We start from the raw sequence: 22,078 nt of genomic DNA, 5'->3' as shown, positions 1-22,078 counted from the left end.
CATTCAGTAGCTATCTCAGTTCTGTGCCTGTTTACATAAAGGTTGCATACATCTGATTAACATCAGAATTGCCAGCTTTTGAGATGATGCTCACTGAGGCACAATCATGCTCAGTCTTGCACAGTATTTTTGGCATTTCACTACTCAGCTCCATTAATGAATGTTGTTAGCTAATTGACTGGATTGTTATTGTGGAACTATGTTTGCCAAAGGTAACTATTCTTCCTTGGCGTGCCAAATGTCCCATGTGTCATCTGTAATTTATAGTTAATAAACACTGCAACAACAGATGACAAATGTGTTTCTGGTAACATTTTTCCTGTTGCAGTTTTTCCATTGGATTTTTGAATATTTCACTTCCCAGTTCAACTCCATTTTATTATTTACAATACTATTGAGCTTCGCATAACGCTAGAGAACAACTGCCAAAGATAGTCATCAAAGTAACACTGTTTTAAAGACATATAAAACCAGACTCCCAGCAGGTTGCCCAGATTCAGGAATTGATTTGTATCTTTTGCCTTCAACAGCAGCAGAGATCAGAGAAGTTGCCAAAACATAAGTGTGTCTGTGGTCTCAGTTGACAGTGGAGTTACTCTGGGTCTACGTTGGTCTACATACAAATAAGATATGGCCCTTCAGTTAAAAAAGGGAAAAAAACTGAACAACAGGAGTGTTAAAAATGAGCTCTGCTAGCAACAGCCTTGTCTCCTTCAGCTAGCTGAAAGCTGAACACTGATTTTGCAATTACACTAAAGAAAAGGGCTGTAAATGAAGAAGAAAATATATTCCCCTACAGTGAGAGCTGTGGGAGGAAACTGGTTACCATAGTCATTCTTGAATTAGGTCAACGCACATCTGGAAAATACACAGCGGGGAGTCAACCCCATCGCATCTTCCGTCTACCCACTGGGAAGTGAGAAAAATGGAATGAAAATGGCAGGTGTAAGGCCATTTCTGAGCAAGTTTCACATTGCCTTTCTGAGCAAGTTTCACATTGCCTTGCTGCTCACCTCAAGTTTATCCTTGTGGAATATGTAGAAGGTTTAACATCACTGATAAATACACTGTCATCAATTTAATGGCAAATAACCACATAAGTTAATATATTACTCCAAACTATAAAGGAAGACTATCTTGGAAATAAGTAAAGTGCATTTATATAGCCCTTTAAAGACATTCAGCACTTCTCAAAATATTGAGCAATATAGATAAGCCTATTTTAATAATGTAAAACATTTCACCCTAATGGCATATTGATATATCCATACTATACAGACCTTCCTAATGTTCATTAAACTGTCAAAAACATTCTTACCAAAACAGAATTTCTGTTAAAATCACTTATCCTCAAAGAACATGGTATCTTCTTCCTTTATATCTTCTCTGTTTACTTTTTCTCTTCACACCATAAAGTGTCTCCTCCTGAAATGACATGCGTAAACAAATAAATGGACCTATAGTAATTATATTCACTGCTCCATATATCATTAATAGACAGTCTTCCTTTAATACTGGAAATGCACCCTTTATTGGTATTGAATGAATTATTACCATACGTAGACCTGAATCCAGTGTGTGTGTTGTCTTGTTTCTGCAGACTGTTATTGTAACCCTTTTGGTTCAGTCCATGATCGCTGTAATGACAGAGGATTTTGTGAGTGTAAGGAGGGAACATCAGGGCCTAAATGTGATAAATGTCTGCCGGGATATATCTGGCACAGCTTGGGCTGTCAACGTAAGTAACTCCGAGAGTTGCCCCCCTCCTGCCACCTTGCTGCCTCTGCGTCTGTATGCTAGCATGTGCAGCTAGAGCAGAAAACGAGCAAAACTTCTACGAGCTTTAATAATGCCAAACTGCCCAAACCTTGGTGGAGCCTCCAGTAAATTGACTGTGCTTTTAGTGTCCTCTCTCTTTCTTTTGCTAATGCATGGAGGAGCTCCCACTGAAATATGTAAATGTGTGTGTCTTGCCACCTGTGAAATAAGTTTTCTGTACTAAAACATTAGCATATTAACTCGGACTTTAAAATTCTTATTAAAAGGTGATTTCTCTGCATGTTCACTTTTTTCTGTACTAAATTTCAACTTTTTGAGTAACTTAATGGTCTGCTTTCATACCTTAAACTGTGACTATATATGATAAAAATTGCAAAACACTATCTTATTACCTGATATAATACTGAAAATTGGACGAAAGCTAAAGATAAAAAGTTAAGGTATACTTAACAACCTTAAAAATAGGTGCTGAAATTATGCACAAATATTGTTAGAAGCAGATGTTGTTTCAATGCTCAGGTGTATATTTATCTTCTTTTCTGAGTAACAGAGATCTTGTGAACATCTGAGCACAAATACCACATCAGTATACATAGAATTAGGATTTTATTACCCGTTTCTTTTGTAGTAGATTCTTAAGATTTATTCTTTGTAACTCTTTTGATGATCTACTTTCACAAACTCTGGAAAGTCTTTTTATGTTTTTCTTTCACCTATTCTCCCTGCCTCTCTGAATTCTTCTCCACGCATATTAAAGAGAGATTTCTACAAGGGCTCACTTTTGATTTATAAGACTGAGAAACACAAGAGAAAATGTAATTACTGACACTGATTAGCCAAATACTATAAAATTTGCTGTACTGCCAAATATTATAAAATACTCTAAAACAAATGCAAATCATAAATCATAAACAATAAAGATTGAGATTACTGCTCTCCCCTCCAAATAATGAATACTTCTGAAGTAGAAAATCTGGGACAGTTCATGTAAGGGACAAATATGTCCAGAGAGAAAAACAAAAAATGAGTTTCAGGAAAATAGTGATAGCATTAGCATTAAAGCGAGGGAATATATAAAGAGAAAGAAAGTTTGCATGGGCAAGGCTGCTAGATGTTACTTGAAAAAATAGGACTTTCTCTGTTTCTGCCAAAAAATCCTGTTTATATATTTGGCAGGTTATATAAACTATATTTTTTACATGTGGTTGTTAACTGTATTCTTATTTTCTGGATGCCAACACTTGAGTTTTATATACAAAATACCAAGCCCTTACAGTTGCAGCTGAAATCAGGCAAAAGAAAGTTTTAAATATGAGCCCTGTATTATTATCCTGAAAAATTATATCATAGGTATCTCAAAATAAGTATTTAAAATCATAGAATCTTCATCTGCTTGCATACCCCTTATGTGGAAGGATAGCACCTTGCCTCTATCTCACCTAGATGCTGGCAAAATAAGCATTAGTATTTGTGAAGCACTGAGATATTCTAGTGATAAGAACCACAGGGAAAAAAAAGGAAAAAAATGGTTTTATGCAGCAGAATTTGAATAAAGTACAGTAAATACTATGGCCACATGATAAATAATGGGACTAAGTAAGATATTAAGTAGCTGAGATATTGAACAAGGCTCTGTCTATGGAGCAAATTGTATGATCATATAAGTAATGATAATATAATAGCATATATATATGAGATAGTCAAACTGATTACATATTAATTGCAGTATTTCCTATCTATTCAGGTTTTGATGTTATAACCTCAACAGTTTTCTTTTAATGAGGATTTTTGTGTGTCCAACATATAATTAGCCTGATTTTAGCTGAATCGGAGTGTTTGAACTTCAGACAGTTTCTGGAAGTGCAAGCTAGTCCCTTTATATGTACTGACAAAACTAATTAAATGTCTCTCACTATGTTATAATTTTCTAAACAAATCTTAATCTGACCGTGTAACTGTTAGATATTCTCCAAGTTAGACCAAATCATCTGATCAAATTCAAAAGAACTAGATGCAGTTGTCAGTTTTATGGAACAGATATAATTGCCATGTTTTGTAGCGCACACACTGATTTAAATCTGTTGTTTCAAGTCTCTTCATGGAGGAACAGAATTCCAATTCATTTAAGTTTGTAGTGAAGCAATTTTAGTTGTGTTTGTGATTTTCCCATTGAAATCTAAACAAATGACTGGGCAAGCAAGCAGATCCCAATACAAAGGAAAAATAAGAAATCATTCTACTGCATTAGCAAAGCTTGAAAGGATTGTCTGGACAAGTAGTGTGTGTTTTTGATTTGATTACCTTGGGCTTGTGCTGTACAGAAATACATATGTACAAAGATGGAGAATCACACTTTTTTTTTTTTTTTTTTTTTTTTTTTTGGTCATATATAGCCTATTGGTATTATTAATGAAATTATTTTTGTGGAGCTTTATTGCTAGACAACATTGACCTAGGAAAACCTGAAATTTGACCTATGAATAAGTAAGGCAAATCTATACTATAGATGGTTTAATTACTCATATGATTGTATTAGTAAACAAAGTGACTTAGTTTTAAATATTAGTAATACACTTTGGGAAAAACACCATGAAAGTCCAGTTGTGTTCTAAGGTTCACAATATATGATTTGATAAATTACTGTTTGGAGTCTACCCTGTACTACATGAGCAAAACGCACAGACGCTATTATCCTCAAAAGTATTCATTTAGGTAGCTCACTCCTCCCGATTTCATCTAAAACCTGTGGGGATCTAGGCAGAGAGCTCATCACTTGCATCTCTGTGCATACAAAGGTCAGATGCAATTTTAGACTTCACCTCTGAGATAAAAAGCGCCATGATAACAGCTATTATCTTATTGAATTCAGCATTATACTGCATAGACATGGGGTCAGCAGGGTCTGGTTGGTACAGGGAGATTTGCTGCCCGCAGAAGAAGAGCCCCAGTAGATGCGACTTGCCTGCACTAGTCCCCAGCTCTCCCCGGGGACTGCTCATGCCTCGGGCCCCGGCAGCAAGGGGAGCTGCTGGGGCTTTGCTCCCCACCTCCCTTCCAGGCACGCGCGACAGGTCTTTCACCCACACACGTGTTAGATCAAAGTGCAAAGAATGAATTAGGAGCAGAGCAGGCTGCTCCTAAAACTGTTTTAAATTTCCAGAAACATGAGAAATTACTAAAATAGCTATATTTCATTTTTTATCTTCTAGAAATTATAGAATTATTTTTAAAAATGAACATAAAAACAGAAGGAAAAGGCCCAAGCCAGGCAAGAAACTTAACCAACAACTGCAGCTTTTTTGGGCCAGTCTTAAAGGGAACACAGCACTTAGTAATAAGGGGAAGCCTGTAACAATGTGGAAACATATACACTCTGAAGAACTGCCTGAATTTAAAAAATGGATGAAGGTGCAGAGACAAAATATTATCCAGGAGCATTCATTTGATTTTCCAAGTTTACTGGTCATGGTTTTGCATCTTTTGCATTTTTTATCCATGACATTTCAGGTGACTGACTTCTGATGCATACATGCCGGAGCGTTTGAAAAGAACAGCTTTTAATTCCACATGCACAGGAATTGATTGCAAAACCAGCTGCATATTTATCCAATCAGACAAAGAACAAGCGACTCTTTTGCTGATCTCAGCTTAGCAGCACAGCTCAAATTTTCATTAGGCATGATCACCCCTTGGGGGAAAAGGTCAGGGAAGGTCCAATGATTAATATTATTCAGAAAATCACTACCTCCCTTCATATAGCCAATGAGCAAATAAAGAGGTTTAACCTTCAATCATGCAGCCAGATCCCCACAAAGGGCTAGACTGCATACAAGAGCTCCCAAATGGAGTCTTGCTCCTAAGTTAAATTCAGGACATTATTTAGTGTGAGTCATTGCTTTAAATCATCTTGGTTCCATGGTGTAACTCAAACAATTAGCAAATGAGTTTTTAGCTAGCTGCCTTGTGTCAAGCTCTGAATATTTTCCTTTATTTTACCCTTTTTCTTCCTTTTTAGATAGTTTCTCTTAAAGCAGGCAGAGGATTACAATTACACTCTTTTCCTCAATGTTCAAACTGTGCTAAGTGCTTGCGTCTGTCTCCTGGACTCTGTATCACTCTGTGGTCTGTTAGGTAATTCATATTCTGTCATAGCATGCATTCTACTTCTATGATTATTTAAATACAAACATTTCTTTTATTGACTGCATTTTGTCATGTATTGCAAATATTAGAAGCCAAGGTATTTGATCAAAGTCATCATGCAGACTGAATTTCCAAAGAAAATCAAATCTGAAATTGTGACCCTGTGAATGATATTAACATTTGCTTTTGGAAGTTTATGTTCTCAATGCAACATGAAAAGGGTTGCTACCATCAGTTTCTTAAAACAAAACAACAAAAAAACCCCACTTTCTTCAAAAATATATCATACTCTTCTTTCTGGAAAGATTAAATACATAAATGCAATTACCCCTCCTTTTAAATGGTAGTGAGCTTTTTACATGTATGTACGCAGATATATCCTGCGAATCCTTCAGTACCTACACATTGAACTTGTGCATGAAGAGTTGTGCACTGGAAAAGTAGTACAAATTCAGAATGGAGATGCCCTGCCGTTGCAACTTTCTTTGCATGGGGCTATGAGCAATCCATTTAGGTCTTTTTAATCAGTGGCAGTTTTACTGTTTTTCAGCTGGTAGGGATACAATGGGATTGGAAAACAAGCAGAGAATACAAACACTGTAGTTAATGAAAATGACTAAGTGAAGTAGCTTTCATCTATGAAGAGCATAGAGGAGAAGATGAAAGCATAGGATGCTTCATATAGTTACTATACAAATCTGTATAATTACTGTAACTTACAGGCAGCTTGAGGATCAAGCTGGAAGTCTCAAGCTTGGTCTTAGCACTGCTGCCTAGAGTCCAGGGGGTATCACGGCAGCATAACAGGCCATGGAGGGACCAGAGTTGAGGGACGTGGGCAAGCGCTCGAGGACGTGATCTCAGCATCTCGGTGCTGGGAGGAAGGCCTCTGTAAAACAGGAGTACGACTGTGAGTTAGGCAACTCCTGTGCATGAGGAAGCCCAAATAACAGGTCATAAAACAACCAGAAAGACTAAGGCATAGGGCAGAGGATTAGTAAGCATAGTTAACACCTAAAGAGGCACGGGGCTTTTAATAGACTGCAGCTCTCCAGCAGATTTAATCTGATCACTTGGTCATCAGACCAAGAAATTGATCCTTAGCAACATTTATACATCTGATCTTTAAAAGAAGGTTTTTTCACAGCAAGGTGAGGGGTTGGATTGGAGCAAAGAGGTCATTATCCTCTTGATCCTGCCCAGGTATCAACTTCAAATTCAAAGCTGCTATTCCAAGGCTGTCTGATCTGTTCTAACTACAGGTGCCCCAATCCCTCTTCTCCCCATTCCCAGCTAGTTAGTCCCACACCCCTAGTCACATCCCAGGCACTTGTCCTGGGACCTTTTGCTGAGCCATTTCAGAGGACACTGACCAGACAACAACATGAGGAACAGTTTTCTGCTGCATTAGTGCTGCAATAGGACTCAGCAAAGGGTCGAACAAGCAGGATAGCCAAGGGAGGGCATAACCCACACAGCTGGGAAATGACGGGGCCCAGCAGCAGGCAAGGCTGGGTTAGGCTGCATGCAACAGCAGCATGGCTGTGGGATCAGTGTTCTCCTCTTTCCACCCTTAGTTCATTCATGGTATAGCCTAGCAAGCTGTTGGTATTTTTACCACACAACGCCACACAGTTTCAGATGGATAATTAGGAGGACTTCAAAAAATCTAAACTGGTCTCTACTTTCCTGAAAAATAAAATAACTAACCCACAGAAAAACAAACAACTCTCTAAGATACCTCTTGTACCAAAGGGGAATCGTAACCTTTTCAGACTGCAAAGCTGGTATGCTGCATGAAGAGCCCAAATGCACACTCGTGATGGACATGAGCAAGAGTGCATGTCTAACCAGGCTCATTTAAACTCATGAATACACTTCTTAGGTTCTTCATTATTTTTGGTACTGTATCATGGGAGAGTTCTGAACAACTGAATATTAGGAAATTCATGAAAAGTTAAACAAGCAGTATTATTTGTTTTCTTTAGTCAGATGCTTTAAAATGGTTAATATTTGATAGCACAATGATAAATATTTTAATATAGTATATTGCAGTCAGTTAGGAGTAGATCAAAAAGAGATACAAAGTAAGCTCCAAAAGATAAACTTTTATTAGGCACATGAAATAGAACATAAAGCTTGATAGCAATTACCATATAATCTGTTCACATTTGGAAACGTATTGAAGGGGAAACATAACTCAGTTAGTTGTTATGAATTATTAAATGTTCATCTGAACACTGATGAGCAGGATTGCTCTTCCTCTGAAAAGCTGTCACACTTTCCTTTTACGCCTGCTCAGTGGCCATGACTTCTGTATAATTTGCTGGCTCACTACCTTTTTATGAGGATGGAAGTAAAAGATCCAGACCACCACAGACACACCCAGTTGTGACATTTTCATAAAGGGGCTAAAAAGGGTCATTTAAGTTCAAGTAAAATAATCTCCATCCTACTTAATTAGAGATAAAAACTGTTGACCTGAAGCAATAAAAAATAGGCAACACTTCCTACCCCAGCGATGTAACTGATAGCAATGCTGACAGCAGCACATGCTGATTATTAAGGCTTCAGTATTCAGCGCTTTAACTTCATTTACACATATGCAAATATAACTCTCCCAAGAGACGCTTATGTTCCCAGTGATAGCAGTATGAAAACCAAAGTTTAGTTTAGAAAGGGTTGACTTCCTCCACCTAGCACGAGCTACCCCCCCCCCCCGTGTTAGCTAGACATCAATGCTTTTAAAATGTTTGTTAATACTCTGAATTAATAACTAGAAGCCAGGGAATTAGGTATATCAGGATTCAGTCTACCTGTAAATTTCAATTAGAAGGGACTAGGTTGCACCTTTAATGGATTTCAGAGTTCTTTAACAGTTTGTACAGAGTTGAGTACTGTAGTATCTAACAGCTGACAAACTCAACGCTCTTTGACTGCATACTACTATTATTTCAGGTATTTTCCCAGAGAATTTGGATTTCTTTGCTCATTGGCAATATTTGTTATAAATAATCTGTAGAATTTAAGAAAACTCCTCAGACGGTCTTAAAAAAAATTTAGTTGAGCTAATAGATTTTAATGTGAATAAGTTGAGTACTTCATCAATGAATTTGTGAAAGTAATCAAGATCTTTCAAGAGCTGAACTCTTAATTAAAACTCTTAACACAAGTGCTTTTTTACATTTCCTTATTCCCACTTCACTCATGTTACTGTTTTCTGACCATCCTAGACAGTGGTAGGGCTGGTCTTCAAGACGTCTCACTCCTGCGAGTCATGCATTTATCCATCTTCATGTTTGCATGCTTCTAGACAGTAGAACACCTTACAGCAGAAACAGGAGGTCTACACTGAGTTAGACCACAGGTCAATTTACCCCAGTATCCTGCATTTGACTGTAGCCAGGCGTATCGAGTGATACGTCATTCAGCACAGGCACCCAAACTCTAGCAATCTGCAGTTTAGAGACTTTCTGAGCCGAAGATTTCATCAGTATCTTTGTACTTAGGGGATCTCTTTCGTCCACTAATTTGTCTAATCACTCTTTGAGACATTCACAGTTTTATAATCCAAACATTCTGACCACAAGTCCACAATTAATTATGCAGCATGTAAAAAAAAAAATCTTTCTGTTTAACTGGCTGACTGATAATTTCCTTTGGTGCCTCCTAAACTTGGAGGAGGAGGCAATAAGAATAAATGAATAATCATTTCCAATTCACCTTTTACATACTATTCTATGTATTGTGTTCTATACTGTATATACTACTATATTTTCCTTCAATCTGTCTTTCTTTTCTCATGCTGAAGAATCCTCCTCTGTTTAATCTCTCCCTTTATAGGAACTGCATATATCTATCATCACTCTACATTGCACATTTTCTGATAGTACTGTGCACATTTTCAATATGCAAGACCATGCAGTTTTCAAGAGATTAGCACATCATGAATTTATATAGTGACATTGTGATGTTTTCTCTTTTATTCTTTTTCTCTGTCCTAATACTTTCAAGATTCTATTTCTCCATTTCCTTATACAGAGCATTAAGTCAACTTTTGCAGTAAATTACCCTGAAATACTCTTAAGGTCTCTTTCCTAAGTGATTAAAGGCAGTTATCTATAGGTATAGAGTTTTTGCTAGGGATTGCTCTTTAACACCAAATTTCATCTACTGTTTTATTGTACAGTCACGCAGCAGCATAGAAATTCTTCTGCAGCTCTTCACAGCCACGTTTCCCTTGGTTAACCAGAATACTTTGTTATAAGAGCCAAGTTTGTTACATTACTCTTCACTCACTTTTTTTAGTACAGTTCTAAAGGAGTCGAACATTAAGTGCTGGCACAGTTCCTATGGGAATGAGTGGTAGCCTTCTTCCATAATAATAACTGACCATTTACTCAAACCCTGTTTCCTATTGTTTAATACATGATTATTCCACAAAAAAAAAAAAACAAAAAAAACAAACAAACAAAAAAACCCTTTTATTTCATGATAGCTTGGTTTCTTTGAAAAGCACTGCTGAGAGATCTTGTGAAATGCTTTTGGAAGACTCAGATACATTATCAACTTGATCATTTGTGTCCACATGCTTAGTGATTCCCTAAAAAAATCATTTACTAGTTTTGAAAGCCATTATTTACCTCTACTGAAACTTTGGTCATTCTTTCCTGCTCAGACTCATTCATGTATCTGCTAATTCTATTCATCATCACAGTTTCTATTAATTTGATTGCTGCAGAAATTGTACTTACAAGTTTCTAGTTCCTGTCAATCTCCTTGGAGCTCTTTATAAAAAGCATATCTGCCATAGCCCATTCTTATGGTTAATGAAGCAAGTATTGGGAATTAAACTACTAACTTCACAGGTAATAGTACAGAAATTTTTTTCTTGCTTTTTTTGGAAACTCTTTGATCAATATTATTTGTTTCTGGTGATCTAATACTACACACTATTTCTGGTTTTTTAAGCATGTTGTATTGATATTTCGAGCAAGTGCCCATCAAGACAGGCACAAGGCTCTTCCATAGTGAATGTTTCCTGGATCTTTGTCTTATGTGTACCTTATGCACCAGTCATTGGTCCTACAGACTTTCTGGAAAGTTTCTTCTTCTGATATGTTTAGAAAAAAAAAGTTACTAATTTTAGTATCTTTAGTACGTTGCTCCAAATCATTTCTGGCCTTCCTTGTTACCTTAGGATGTTCTTATAGTTAATGTCCTAAAAGTTCTTTTTTTTTCCCCTCATTTGGTCATGGTTTCAACATTTTTATTCTTTATTATTTATAAATGTATTTCCTTCTAAAGATTTATATCGGTACTCTGTTGGTAACAATGCCTTTTTTTAAAAAAAATCCTTTTAAATAGTGGTCCTTTTTTGATACTGACTTAAGTTTATTAAACATCTTTAATATGACTGCATAGCATATTGCCCTATTAGCTTCTCCTTGAATTTCTTTCTAACAAGTGCCTATATGATGATGTCTTTTCTAGACTCTTACTCTTGAGGCATGTATTAACTCTTCCAATGATTTCAAATTCACCTTAAAGTTAAGCATGCAAGTAAACACTTTTGACAGGGAACATAGAAATGACAACATTAGGAACAAAAGCTTGATCTGACAAGTGTCAGTCCAGCTTTTTAGTCAGATCTTTGACTACTCCCCTTTACTCCACAAATTTTAGCCAAGTTATTCATACAATAACTATGAAAGTGAGTAAAGTTTTACAGGACCTAGCTAATAATTATTTAGAGGGGACTGATGTCCCACATTAATAGTACTGTTCCTTTCCATTTTTTTCAGCCCTATGCAATTTGGAGATATGATTTTGTTGATTAAAAACTGTTCTTCTCTCACATTGGATGGCAGTCAATGGCAAAATCATTAAAAGAGACTTTTAGTGAGAGCCAAGACAAGCCCATTATAACTATCCTGGCTTCTGAAGAAAATAATTAAATTGTTAATAAAACTTTCACCTATGATCATCAGGTGAGAAGAAAAAGATGAGACAGTGCTAGAAGTTTAAAGATTTCTTCAGAGAAGGGGAAAGAATTTGATCATAAGTCACTGGTTCATAATTAATGTCTATAGAAAATTAGTTATAACTGAAATCAAATTGGCAAACCATATTAAAGGAACTGTTGTGTTCATTAACATCACTTATCCCAATATACAATGATTAAAGTATTACAGCCAAAACTATTTTGTGTTTTTATGATTACATGTTGGACAAGTGCTTCTTTATATGCTATTTTTTCTTTCTAATGATTATCTATGTTTTTTGGAGGTCCAGCTCTTCAGATAGTAGTGGCAAATCCTGTGATAACAGTTGCACCAATCTAGTTTGCTGAGTCCAGAGACAATGTTTTGGTTTGTAATTCTGTTTACAGATCAATTTACCCACCCCATTCCCTTTCTAGAGATTTCGTGGAGTAACTTTGCAAATCTTTCACACTTTTCAGACAAATATGAAACCCTGTGTATTTGCCAGATTTACAAATCAAGAAGCATAACAAACTCTGTCTGTGGATAAACCAAAATATTGCACAGGCTTATAGTGTTTAGGTGGACACAGTGACCACAGGAGTCATGTTAGGGAGCTACAGCCAGCGGCTGAGCTGTACCATGGGTACTGCAGAGCAGGCGAACACAAAGCCACGTCTAGCTTTCCAGGACACCCACGTGCTAGCCCCAGCTCTTAAATTTGAAAGCTTTTCTCATGGACCCAAAAGTCTAATCTTGCACTTCAGAGCTGCTGGGTTATAAAAAGACCTCAGCCATAACCTCTTTGGTGGTGGAATTGTCCCCTGACTAGCTATTTAGTGCAGTTTTAAGGAGCAGTGCCAAGCAGCTAAAGGTCAGGGATGCACAAGGGCTACAGTCAAAAGAGCTACCAGGTTTGTCACCCACCCACACAAACCATTTTCAGCTCCCGTATTCACTGACAGGTGCAGGAGCAACAATAAACATCTCCTGTATCCTCAATACAAAAATCACTCTGCCGAGAGGCAGGTCAGCAGGGTGTTCCCTTAACGAGGTGCTGCGTCAGTGAGCTCTCAATGTTATATGTATTTTAAATGCAAAATGAACTTCTCTTTCAAGCCAAAAGATCCTTGAAATGGGACTCTTACTTTGAAGAGCTCAGAGTTTTATTTCTGAGAAGAATAGAGTTTCACCACATGTAGTCTTTCTTTAAAGAACTGAGGCTGCATTTCGACAGTGAGGCAATAAGCAGCAACTAGACCAGGGAGAACAAGTAACTCTCACAGGGTTCAAAAAACCGGCTAACTTCCTGCTGATTTCAAGGAGAATCCCACAATGATATTAAAACTGGAGCCATTAGTGCAAGGAAATTCATATTGAGGGCAAACGTAGTATCCTTAAATCAGCCCCATTACGTCAACCTCATGCAGCAAACTGCAGCTCTGCAAGAAGGCTTCAGTTCTCAGTTAGGCACAACATAACTTCTGCAAAGATTTAAAAGTTTAGATCAAAATTTATACCTCCTCTCAAAATAAAGCCATATACTGCTATAATTTGCTCTGCAGTGACCTAAAAGTTTTGCTAGTTCACGCATAACCATTACTGATTTAAGACACACTGAAAAGATGCTTAGAGCAGCGCGTTCTGGTTATATCTTGTCTCCTATTCAGCGGCAACATGACAACCTAGCGCGGCCGCAGTCCACGCCTGTTCTGCGCCATTCGAAGACCTTGGCTGTGCTGCAGATAGGAAACATGGAGGCAGCCAGGACAGGTGGTGGCCTCCCTCACCTCCTGCCGCCTGCCCTGGCCTTGGCCCAGACACCTCGGTTCCAGCTCCAGCCCCTTGCTGTAGTGCTCATCTTTCTCTTTTAGCCCAACACTTCTTCTGTAGCTTTCTTGCAGTCTTCGGAAAGCCATCATCCTGCTCAGCTCTGCCACGTTGCTGCTCAAGAAACACTGTACTATGCAGGCAGCATAAAGCCTTCGCATCTCCCACTCCGCTCACCGCACAGGGCCCGTGTTTCAGAGCTCAGCCCGCAGCGCCCTCCCTGCCCCAAACCGCGCGGCCGCACAGACCGGCCCTTACCTGCTGGCCCCGCGGCTCGTGGAGCAGGAAGAGAGGCTCCGTGTTGCAACACGGCGAGGATGTGCTTTCTCGTGAGGGTCTGGCACAGAGCAGCCCTGGAAAAGGCCACCCGCACTGGAATCACATCCTCCTTTCTCGCCCCCGGTTCCGGGCGCGCACGTGTGCCCAGCACCTCGGCATGCAGCCAGCGCTGGCTCCCGCCCCGCGAGCCCTGCAAAGGCAAACGCACCGCTCTGGGGAGGTCTGGGATCAGAGGTCCGGTTCCCATCGCCGCCGCGGCCCAGCCCACGGCAGGAGAAGGACGGGTGCGCGGTGGGAGCAGGGGGTGCAGGATACGGCAGGGGGGGCGTGCGAGGGAGGGAGAGGCGGCGGCGGGGTTAGACGGGGCAGGTTGCGCTGGGAGGCGAGATGAGTTCATCAGGAAAAGCAGCTGCATCATCCAGGCGCTCTGCAGCAGAATTTATCTGCATTTTCTTTGAGAGCTCTAGAAAGAAAAATATAGAGACTTTTTTGAAAAAAATGTACAACATTCAGAAGTACAACATCTTCATAAAAATTGAACATTTCATGTCTGAATCTTCTTTATCTAAACTGAAGGTGACTGTATGAGTTTGTGACATTGCTATGTGTACAGCTTCTCAGGAGCTATTCACCTGAAGGCGGGACATTACTATCATGTCGGTGATACAATGAGCAACACATAGAGAAGATAGGAGTATTTTGCCTCTCCTGTAAAGTTTTTTATTTGAAGAGTAAGAAAATGGTCACGTCTTTAGTTTTTCAGTTTATACGAGCAAGTGGAAGACCTTTTGAGTAACAATTATTTCTTTTCATGGTGAAGTTTATAGCTACTGATACAATACATCTATAGTAAGTATATAACAAAATGATTATATAGAAACTTATTTTACCTGTGTTTGGATTAATGGAGGTATTATCATTGTTATTTTTCAACTCTGGCATGCCTTGACAGTCATTTAAAAATTGAAGAAAATTTATAGTAAAATAAAGCAAGTAATTTTAAGTGAAATCATATTCTACAGTTTTATCTATTCCTTGAGGATCTCAGGCTATTTCAGTCTTCACTAATAATTAAATTTTAACACCTTTGTGCATCAGGATTCATAAATAGAAATATAAGAAAGTTAATCAACTTGTCAGAATTTGTGCCAGAACCATATAAAACACTGAGGGAAATAGAGTTGTGTCTCTTTATTCCATGCAGTAACCTTAACAGTCTTTTAACTCTAGACTTTTTTAATATCCTGAATTATTTTAACATTTTGTCATAGTAAGCACTATCAATGTCCATATTTAAAGACATTACCTTTAGTCCTTTAGAGGATAAAAAATTTTCTGACATTAACCACACATACATGTTGAGTGCTCTTTGTCTGTGTTTAAGCCTGGTCTAGTGTTACTCAGATGTATTTCTAAGCTGTAGTAAAGCTACATAGTTGATAAAAATCAGATTAGTGCAATCCCATTACTACTGGATAACTTCCTAGTAGCCTGCGTAATGATATTGTGAAAGACACACACATCAACCTGTATGTTAGTCTTTGCATATGTATGGGCCAACCTGTCATATTGAATTATGGATTTTAACTGTGTACATAACTGAACACTACTTTTGAAAAGACAAATAAATAATCTGGGCTTTTGGAATTTCATTAAGAGGCAATATAGTTAGATAAACAGAGAGAGTCCTTCTGCAGGTCTGTGTTCTGGCATAAGTATCTTTGGAATATTTGTGCTGAATGATATGATATCATGAGTGCGGAAAAAAAAAAGTTTTCAACTAAAACACTGGCTAACTTGATCACATTGGTTACATCTGCAAATAGAAACTAGTGTGCCAGAAGAGGATTGTACTGGATGACAAGCAGCTGTTATCCATGCTTTCCCGTCTAGTGGCTGCTCTGGCACGAAGATAAATGCACAACGCCACCAAGAGCAAGTCTGCATGTGGCAATAAATATTGTTGATGAAAACTATCCTGATGTAGCTAATAGCTTTAATAGCTTTTAATTGATGCATTAATTTATTAGTTCTTATTTTTGCTGAATGCTACATGCCAGTTGTTTGAGGAATTTTATCGATTCTCTGGTGAAGAGAGTAGGAAAGTAAAGCATTATACCCATTAAACCCCACTGCATGATAGCATGCTATCATCCGGGATATTTCAGAAGGGGATTATGATATAACAAATTTGCCTCTTGAGTCTCAATTTTACTGTAATAATTAAAAATATAAAAATAACAGATAATATTTTAAGAAAGGCTAAGACAAAGTGCAGGAGATAAAAACCATTTATGAACCTTTGCCATGTATTTGATGTATGAATATGAAGTTGTTAAGGCTCTGAATGGTCAGTACATACATGAAATCAGTATATCTAATTAGCAGAATATTTGAACATCTTCAATTTGAACATCATCAATTGCCTGTGCCATTTTTTAAGTGGACTAAATTGCATATTCCTTTTTTAACATCATAGTTTATAACCCTTTTTCTGAGACTCTCCAAACTCCCTTGGAAACAGCAATCAAACCTATTAACACATTTATCTAATAAGAAGTGCAGACCTGTAAATAGCACTGGGATTCATAGGACCTGGCTCGCTCCTTCTTTTGTAGCATAGGCAAATATTTGACTTTCCTTTACATCAACTTCTCCCTTGCTGGGTGGCAATAGTTAGTCTTACTCGCCCTGAAGAGCTCTGCGAGCCCAACGGGGCAGTGGCTTTATCCCCTTCTCGCGCTCGCTGCACAGCGGCGCCCTGAAGCATTTTACCCATGTGCAACACGGAGTCAGCGTAGGTCAGAAAAAGGTCCGATTCCCTGCATCATTGCTTTAACAAAAATATGTATCCTTCACATTTCATATGTTCTGTAAGAATTAAATAAATGCTTTCTCTTAACCCTTACTAACAATCACATAAGCACTGAATGTTCATCTCCCAAAAGATTCTGGGCCATTTACTTTAAGCTATCAGTGTTTTGGCCTTCTATAGCAGCGCATTATCCTGACATCTTAAATCTCTCTATTTTGAAAAATACAGCCAAGAGAAACATATTGGTCATATAAATGTCTCTATCTTTACACCTATATCACTGAAGCACAGCTGGTTATAAGTCACACTTACATAATACAGAAATATTTCTATATTTATCAGTTATTTTAGAGATCCCTTTCTCTTTTGTTATTTACATACCCTTCCCATTTTAATATCTGTTATTCATGATAGTGTAACTGAAGATCTACTGATACTTCCATTACATATGCTATTTTATGTAATTTAGAAGTTGATCATAACATAGTTTTCCATCAGATTTTGTTACTAATTTCTCAAAACAGCCCATTTAATTGGCTTTAAGACAAAGCAGCAAAAAGCAAGAAAAGCTAGCAATATTCAAATGATTTTAGATCACCAATAACTTAATAGCAGCAGTGTTTAAAATTTAATTTGGCATGAATAAATATCTTCTCTTTCATGTAAAAAGAAATACAAATCCAAGTAATTCTGCTTCTAAAAAAAATGGCCATGGAAATGCCAAATCATCACTTTTCAAAGAACTTTCCTACACAGTTTTTGCTACTGCACAGTAAAACCATAAAATAAAATTTGCAGAACCAACCTGACTTATTCCATCTAAGTGATACTATACTGTTTATTAAAAATGTAGTTCCTTCTTAACACCAAAAAGTGGACATATATTCTTAAGCTAGAACAACTGTACCTTTTTTGGTATGAAAGGTTTCAAACAATTCATTAGTTTCATAAATATTCTTCTTTATCAAACACATCATGAGCACTTTTGCTCAAATTACCAGAGGATTCACACATATGCACAAACATATCGTATGTTTGGGAAGCAAAAAATTAGAGAAGAATAAAAAACAAAACAAAAATATTCTTATTAAATGACATACAATTTCAATTTAACCATAAACTTCTCACCCAGAAATTTTCTTGGAAATCAGTCTAAGTTTTGTCCAAGAACTTCAGGACCAGGGCCACACAAATGTTTTGAGGAATACAAATATATCCAAAATTTCTCTTCAGATTAGTTCTATCATGCAGTAAATAGTATTAATAATAAAAGCCATCGATTTGCTCTCTCTCCATTCTTCCCTAAAAATTTTAGGAAAAAAAATTAGAAAATCTCCAATTCCCTAAAACAGTAGAAAATATTTTCAGCTATATCTTTTGTTTTATTTTATTAGTGATGGGCTATTGGAACTGATATGGATTGGAAAATTTTTAAGACGTAGGTACATAAAATAAGACCCAGCTTTAAAGTCCACTGTCTATTTTTATCAAAAGCTGGTACTTCAAAAGCCAGTGCAGAGGAGCAAGTATGCCATAATTTCACAGCTTAGTATGCACTAGTTTTTGAGCAAGACTGAAAATGATAGTGTTAAAGAGTAGATAAATGAAGAGCAAAACCTTTTTGCATAAGGAGAAAGATCTTTTCATTTTCTTTTTCAGGTATTCATTTCTTGTGGCTGCCACTTATATCTCCATTTTACATTCCAGCTGCTGGAACGGTTCATGTGTGCTCAGGGAGCCGTTCTGCCTCTTTTCAGAGCCTCCGTGGCACGAAAGAGCCTCACTTTTTCTTGGCTATACAGTTAGTCTTCTGCCTGATTCCAGCTTGTGCCAAACTCTGTTTTTGCTGCTAAATAAAGTAATAAGTGTGTGGGGCCACCTCATGGCTTTTGAAGGTCATTGGTGCAGTGTTCCTTGGGAGGGATGAGGGGAGGAGAAGCTTTTAGCCTCACAAATAAATAGAAATTGCATACTTCTGTTCAAAATATTATTGCAAGTCAAACATCCTAGCATCTAAGGATCGTTGTGCATGCAGGAATGTTCAGCCTCTTATATAATTCATAATTGGTGTTTGAAATTGTGCCCATTTGTACGTTTCTGCTTTGGTTCGCTCTTTGGAGTTTTATTGTGCTTTTTTGTGCTCTGTGAAGGTGATGCTTGTTCTGGCTCTGTTTAATAGATCTTGGGAACTCTTAAGAAAATACCGTTTGTATACATGAAGCTGAAAATGCTGCTGTTCAGCCAAAGCCATCCTGCTCACGCTCCAGAGAGGACTGAACTGCCTAAACGCAGCTGCCCAGCTCTGGGGCCCCAGGGGCCATGGGGGAGACCTGAGGGCCTCCCCTGCCTGGCGTCCTGCTGCTGCCCGGTCTTGGGACCCCGTGGGCTCACAGCAGACCCACCGGCCCCACGCATGCTTCCCAGACACCCTCCAGCATCTCAGAGGGCAGTGGATGGCTTGTATTTTGGTGACCAAATCCCACCCATCACATGTTCAGGGGGCCTTTTGATGACCATTGCAGCTTCTGTGCCTGAGGGGACTTTGTGCTTGGCAGTTTTTATTGATAGCAGTTATATGCACCAAGCTCTGACCTTGCCCTTGGCACTGGACAAAAAACTCTGCAGTTTCAATTGCTTCTCCTCTCAGTCAAGGAAGGAGAAGACAGATCATTTAAGGATGTTCATTTATCTTCAAGAAGATAGAAATAATGGCACCACAGCTTACAACTTTGTAAGTGGAATATGAATGATAGAGCCATGTGGTCCCTTTCGAGCAACTAAAGCTATGATGCAGTTTATTGGTCTCCTGAGATTATTCTAAAAAATGCTGAGGGTCATACTAGTACAATGGTGCTCCCCCACAATGAAAGCAACAAAAAAGCATGAATTTTTCCCCCTTGGAAATCATCCCTTTTTGGAGAAGTGTAACATCAGAACCATCTAAGTCAGACAACTGAAAGATTAATTAATCATTTACTAAAACTGAGGAAGATTGGATGGTTTTAATCTCAACAGTAATTTTTAGATTAGTAAATCTAGATTTGTTTTCTATTCAACCATTTTAACAAGTAATCTTGCATTATCTCTGACAAAGCTGTTATGGCTTCTCTATCATACAAGAGTATAGATTTCATAATTCAGATACTCCCCTGTCCTTCTGACAGATTCAATGGATTTCTTCTCATTATCTTTTATCAATTAAATCCAAGCATTTTAGATTAAGAATAGCGACGGAAAATGAGACAGCAGAGACACTGCTCATGGAATAGAATAACTTCCTACCACTGCTACCCCTACACCATCGTTAAAATGAAATTTGTTCTCTAGAGAATTTTGCTCTTTCAGGATTGAAACAATCATCTACGTTTACGCATGTGGATGCCAGGATAAACTGGTACCTGTTTGTGGGAGAGAGGAATCACCATCCGTTCAGTGGCCAGGTGCAGGAGACAGCTCTGAACAGGGGCTGCATCTTCTCTCAGGAACTCCGCAGACTTTTCCTAAGTTTGATTAGAACTGACATAACTTTGAAGTGAAAATTGTGCAGCAAGACCAGAAATTACATGTAGGGAAACAGTCCAAAAACTCTACCAGAAACCTTCCGCAAACACAGTTCCTCCATTACCCACCTGTTCATTTACTCCTTGGTAACTTATAAAACTGATTTTATAATAAATTCAGTGTCAGTTCAATTATGCCTTTCACAGGCCTTTCTAAGAGAAGGCAAGACGGAGATGTCTGCCTCTAGGAGCTACTCTCACTTGCTCCATGCTTATTTCCTTAGTGGTGGTTACGATACAACTCATCAGAACGTCTCAGCTTTGCACCAGAGATCTTCCTATTAAAGTCCGTCATCTCACGACCACAATTTTGATGCAGTAAGAGCAGCTCTTTCGGCTCGTACTTGCGAACGCCGATTCATTCCGTCTTGACTTGTGCCTCACTAGACAAGCACAAACCAGTTTTGTTTTAATGCTATCCAAAAGTATCTACTTTGTCTTGATCTGACAGTATCGTAAGATAATTTTACTGGTATTATATTGCACTATAGCAAATGGTGAATTAGCATCTCTTGAAAAAATAAATCATTATGAGTACTTCTTGCTGTACAAGAGCAATAGCTGTTTTTCATATCAGATAACTCTGTAGTTTAAAACCACTCAAGGAGCCTGATCAACAATTTGATGGGTGTGTTCACAGTAACAGAAAATTTATAAGCTATTTGGCAGTAACTGGTAACAAATAAATAAATTCTAATAATAATCAAACAGTAGACCTAAGTTAATTTAGAGAAGGTAGGGAGAGAAATCTCCTAAGTGAAAAGACCTCCAAGCCAGTTACTAGCTATTGGTTCTTGAAATGAGTAAGATATTTAACTTATAAAAATCTGAGGTTTTGTCATGCGCTGTGAAACATTAATTAAAACAGCAACAGTTGTAACACTTCAGAGAAGGCCTGACTACTTGCAAGTTTTCTCCATGCCCTTATGTCCTTATTCCAAAAACTTACTCTATGTGGGTGAAATCTCTCCGTAGAGGACATCTTCAGCACTTATTACAGGAGCAAAAATGGATTCTTTTATACTATGTATAAAGAATATTTAGCATAGTTTCCAAATAGTGGAAATAATTATTTGTTGCTAACTCTGGTAATTTGAAAATATTTTAGCTGTGATCATTTACCTCCTAAAATACCTGGAAACAATTTTAAAGCTTTGCATTTGAGTCTGGGGAGGTGTTTTGCGTGCCCCAACTCCATTACTGTCTAGTTGACGACTTGTGGGAAAAAATATTATTCATACTTTCATGACTGCTGAGGTGTTCTTGTGCGTGTGTTCGCTATATGCATGAGCAGATGGCTGTGTGCTTATAGGCATGCACAGAACCTTCCTCATTTGTTGTGTTTTCTTTTAAATGTTAAAAACAATCACAGAATATAAGTGATCAAATTTTTTAGGGAAAAATGCCTGTTACAGAATCTTTATAGCATTCATAAGAACTAATTCTGTATTTGATGATAAACCTCTTATGCTCAGCCTCAATTTACTGAAATGATTCACGTAGTGAGATGAAACCTCCTAATTTTTTCATGGTATTGCAACATGCTGTTCACAGCTCTCTATATATAGACAACCACTGCATATATTGAAGCTACCTATGAACATCATTACTGAAAATCTGGATTTCATTATGCTTGTTTTTTACCCACTTATTATGCTGAGACAGAATATTTGGCTAGCATGCATGCT

General features: G+C 37.9%; 1 protein-coding gene and 1 long non-coding RNA gene across 12 annotated transcripts in view; one reads left to right on the top strand and one right to left on the bottom strand.

The window, feature by feature from the left end:
* The window catches only part of NTNG1 (netrin G1), a 160,590-nt gene that overhangs the window by 132,817 nt on the left and 5,695 nt on the right, over nucleotides 1–22,078 (top strand). For 4 of the 11 annotated variants that reach the window (XM_064515810.1, XM_064515809.1, XM_064515814.1 and 1 more), the window contains one exon: nucleotides 1,601–1,738. The exons of 6 other annotated variants lie outside the window; for them this stretch is intronic. In XM_064515810.1, coding sequence (XP_064371880.1) covers nucleotides 1,601–1,738 — 138 coding nt within the window. Of the gene's footprint in view, nucleotides 1–1,600; nucleotides 1,739–13,576; nucleotides 13,603–22,078 lie in introns of those variants that run through there. One more of the 11 variants, XM_064515819.1, reaches the window with a different exon arrangement.
* Nucleotides 1,011–20,331, bottom strand: LOC135329025 (uncharacterized). Its single transcript, XR_010390168.1, has 4 exons — nucleotides 20,229–20,331; nucleotides 13,995–14,478; nucleotides 6,643–6,811; nucleotides 1,011–1,425 (listed from the first exon to the last, which is right to left on the bottom strand). It is a non-coding gene; the product is annotated as an uncharacterized LOC135329025 (long non-coding RNA).

This window comes from Dromaius novaehollandiae, chromosome 8, assembly GCF_036370855.1.
Source record: "Dromaius novaehollandiae isolate bDroNov1 chromosome 8, bDroNov1.hap1, whole genome shotgun sequence".
Lineage (NCBI taxonomy): Eukaryota > Metazoa > Chordata > Aves > Casuariiformes > Dromaiidae > Dromaius > Dromaius novaehollandiae.
The sequence above is the reverse complement of the archived record's forward strand: the minus strand, read 5'-3'. Positions and strand labels throughout refer to the sequence as shown.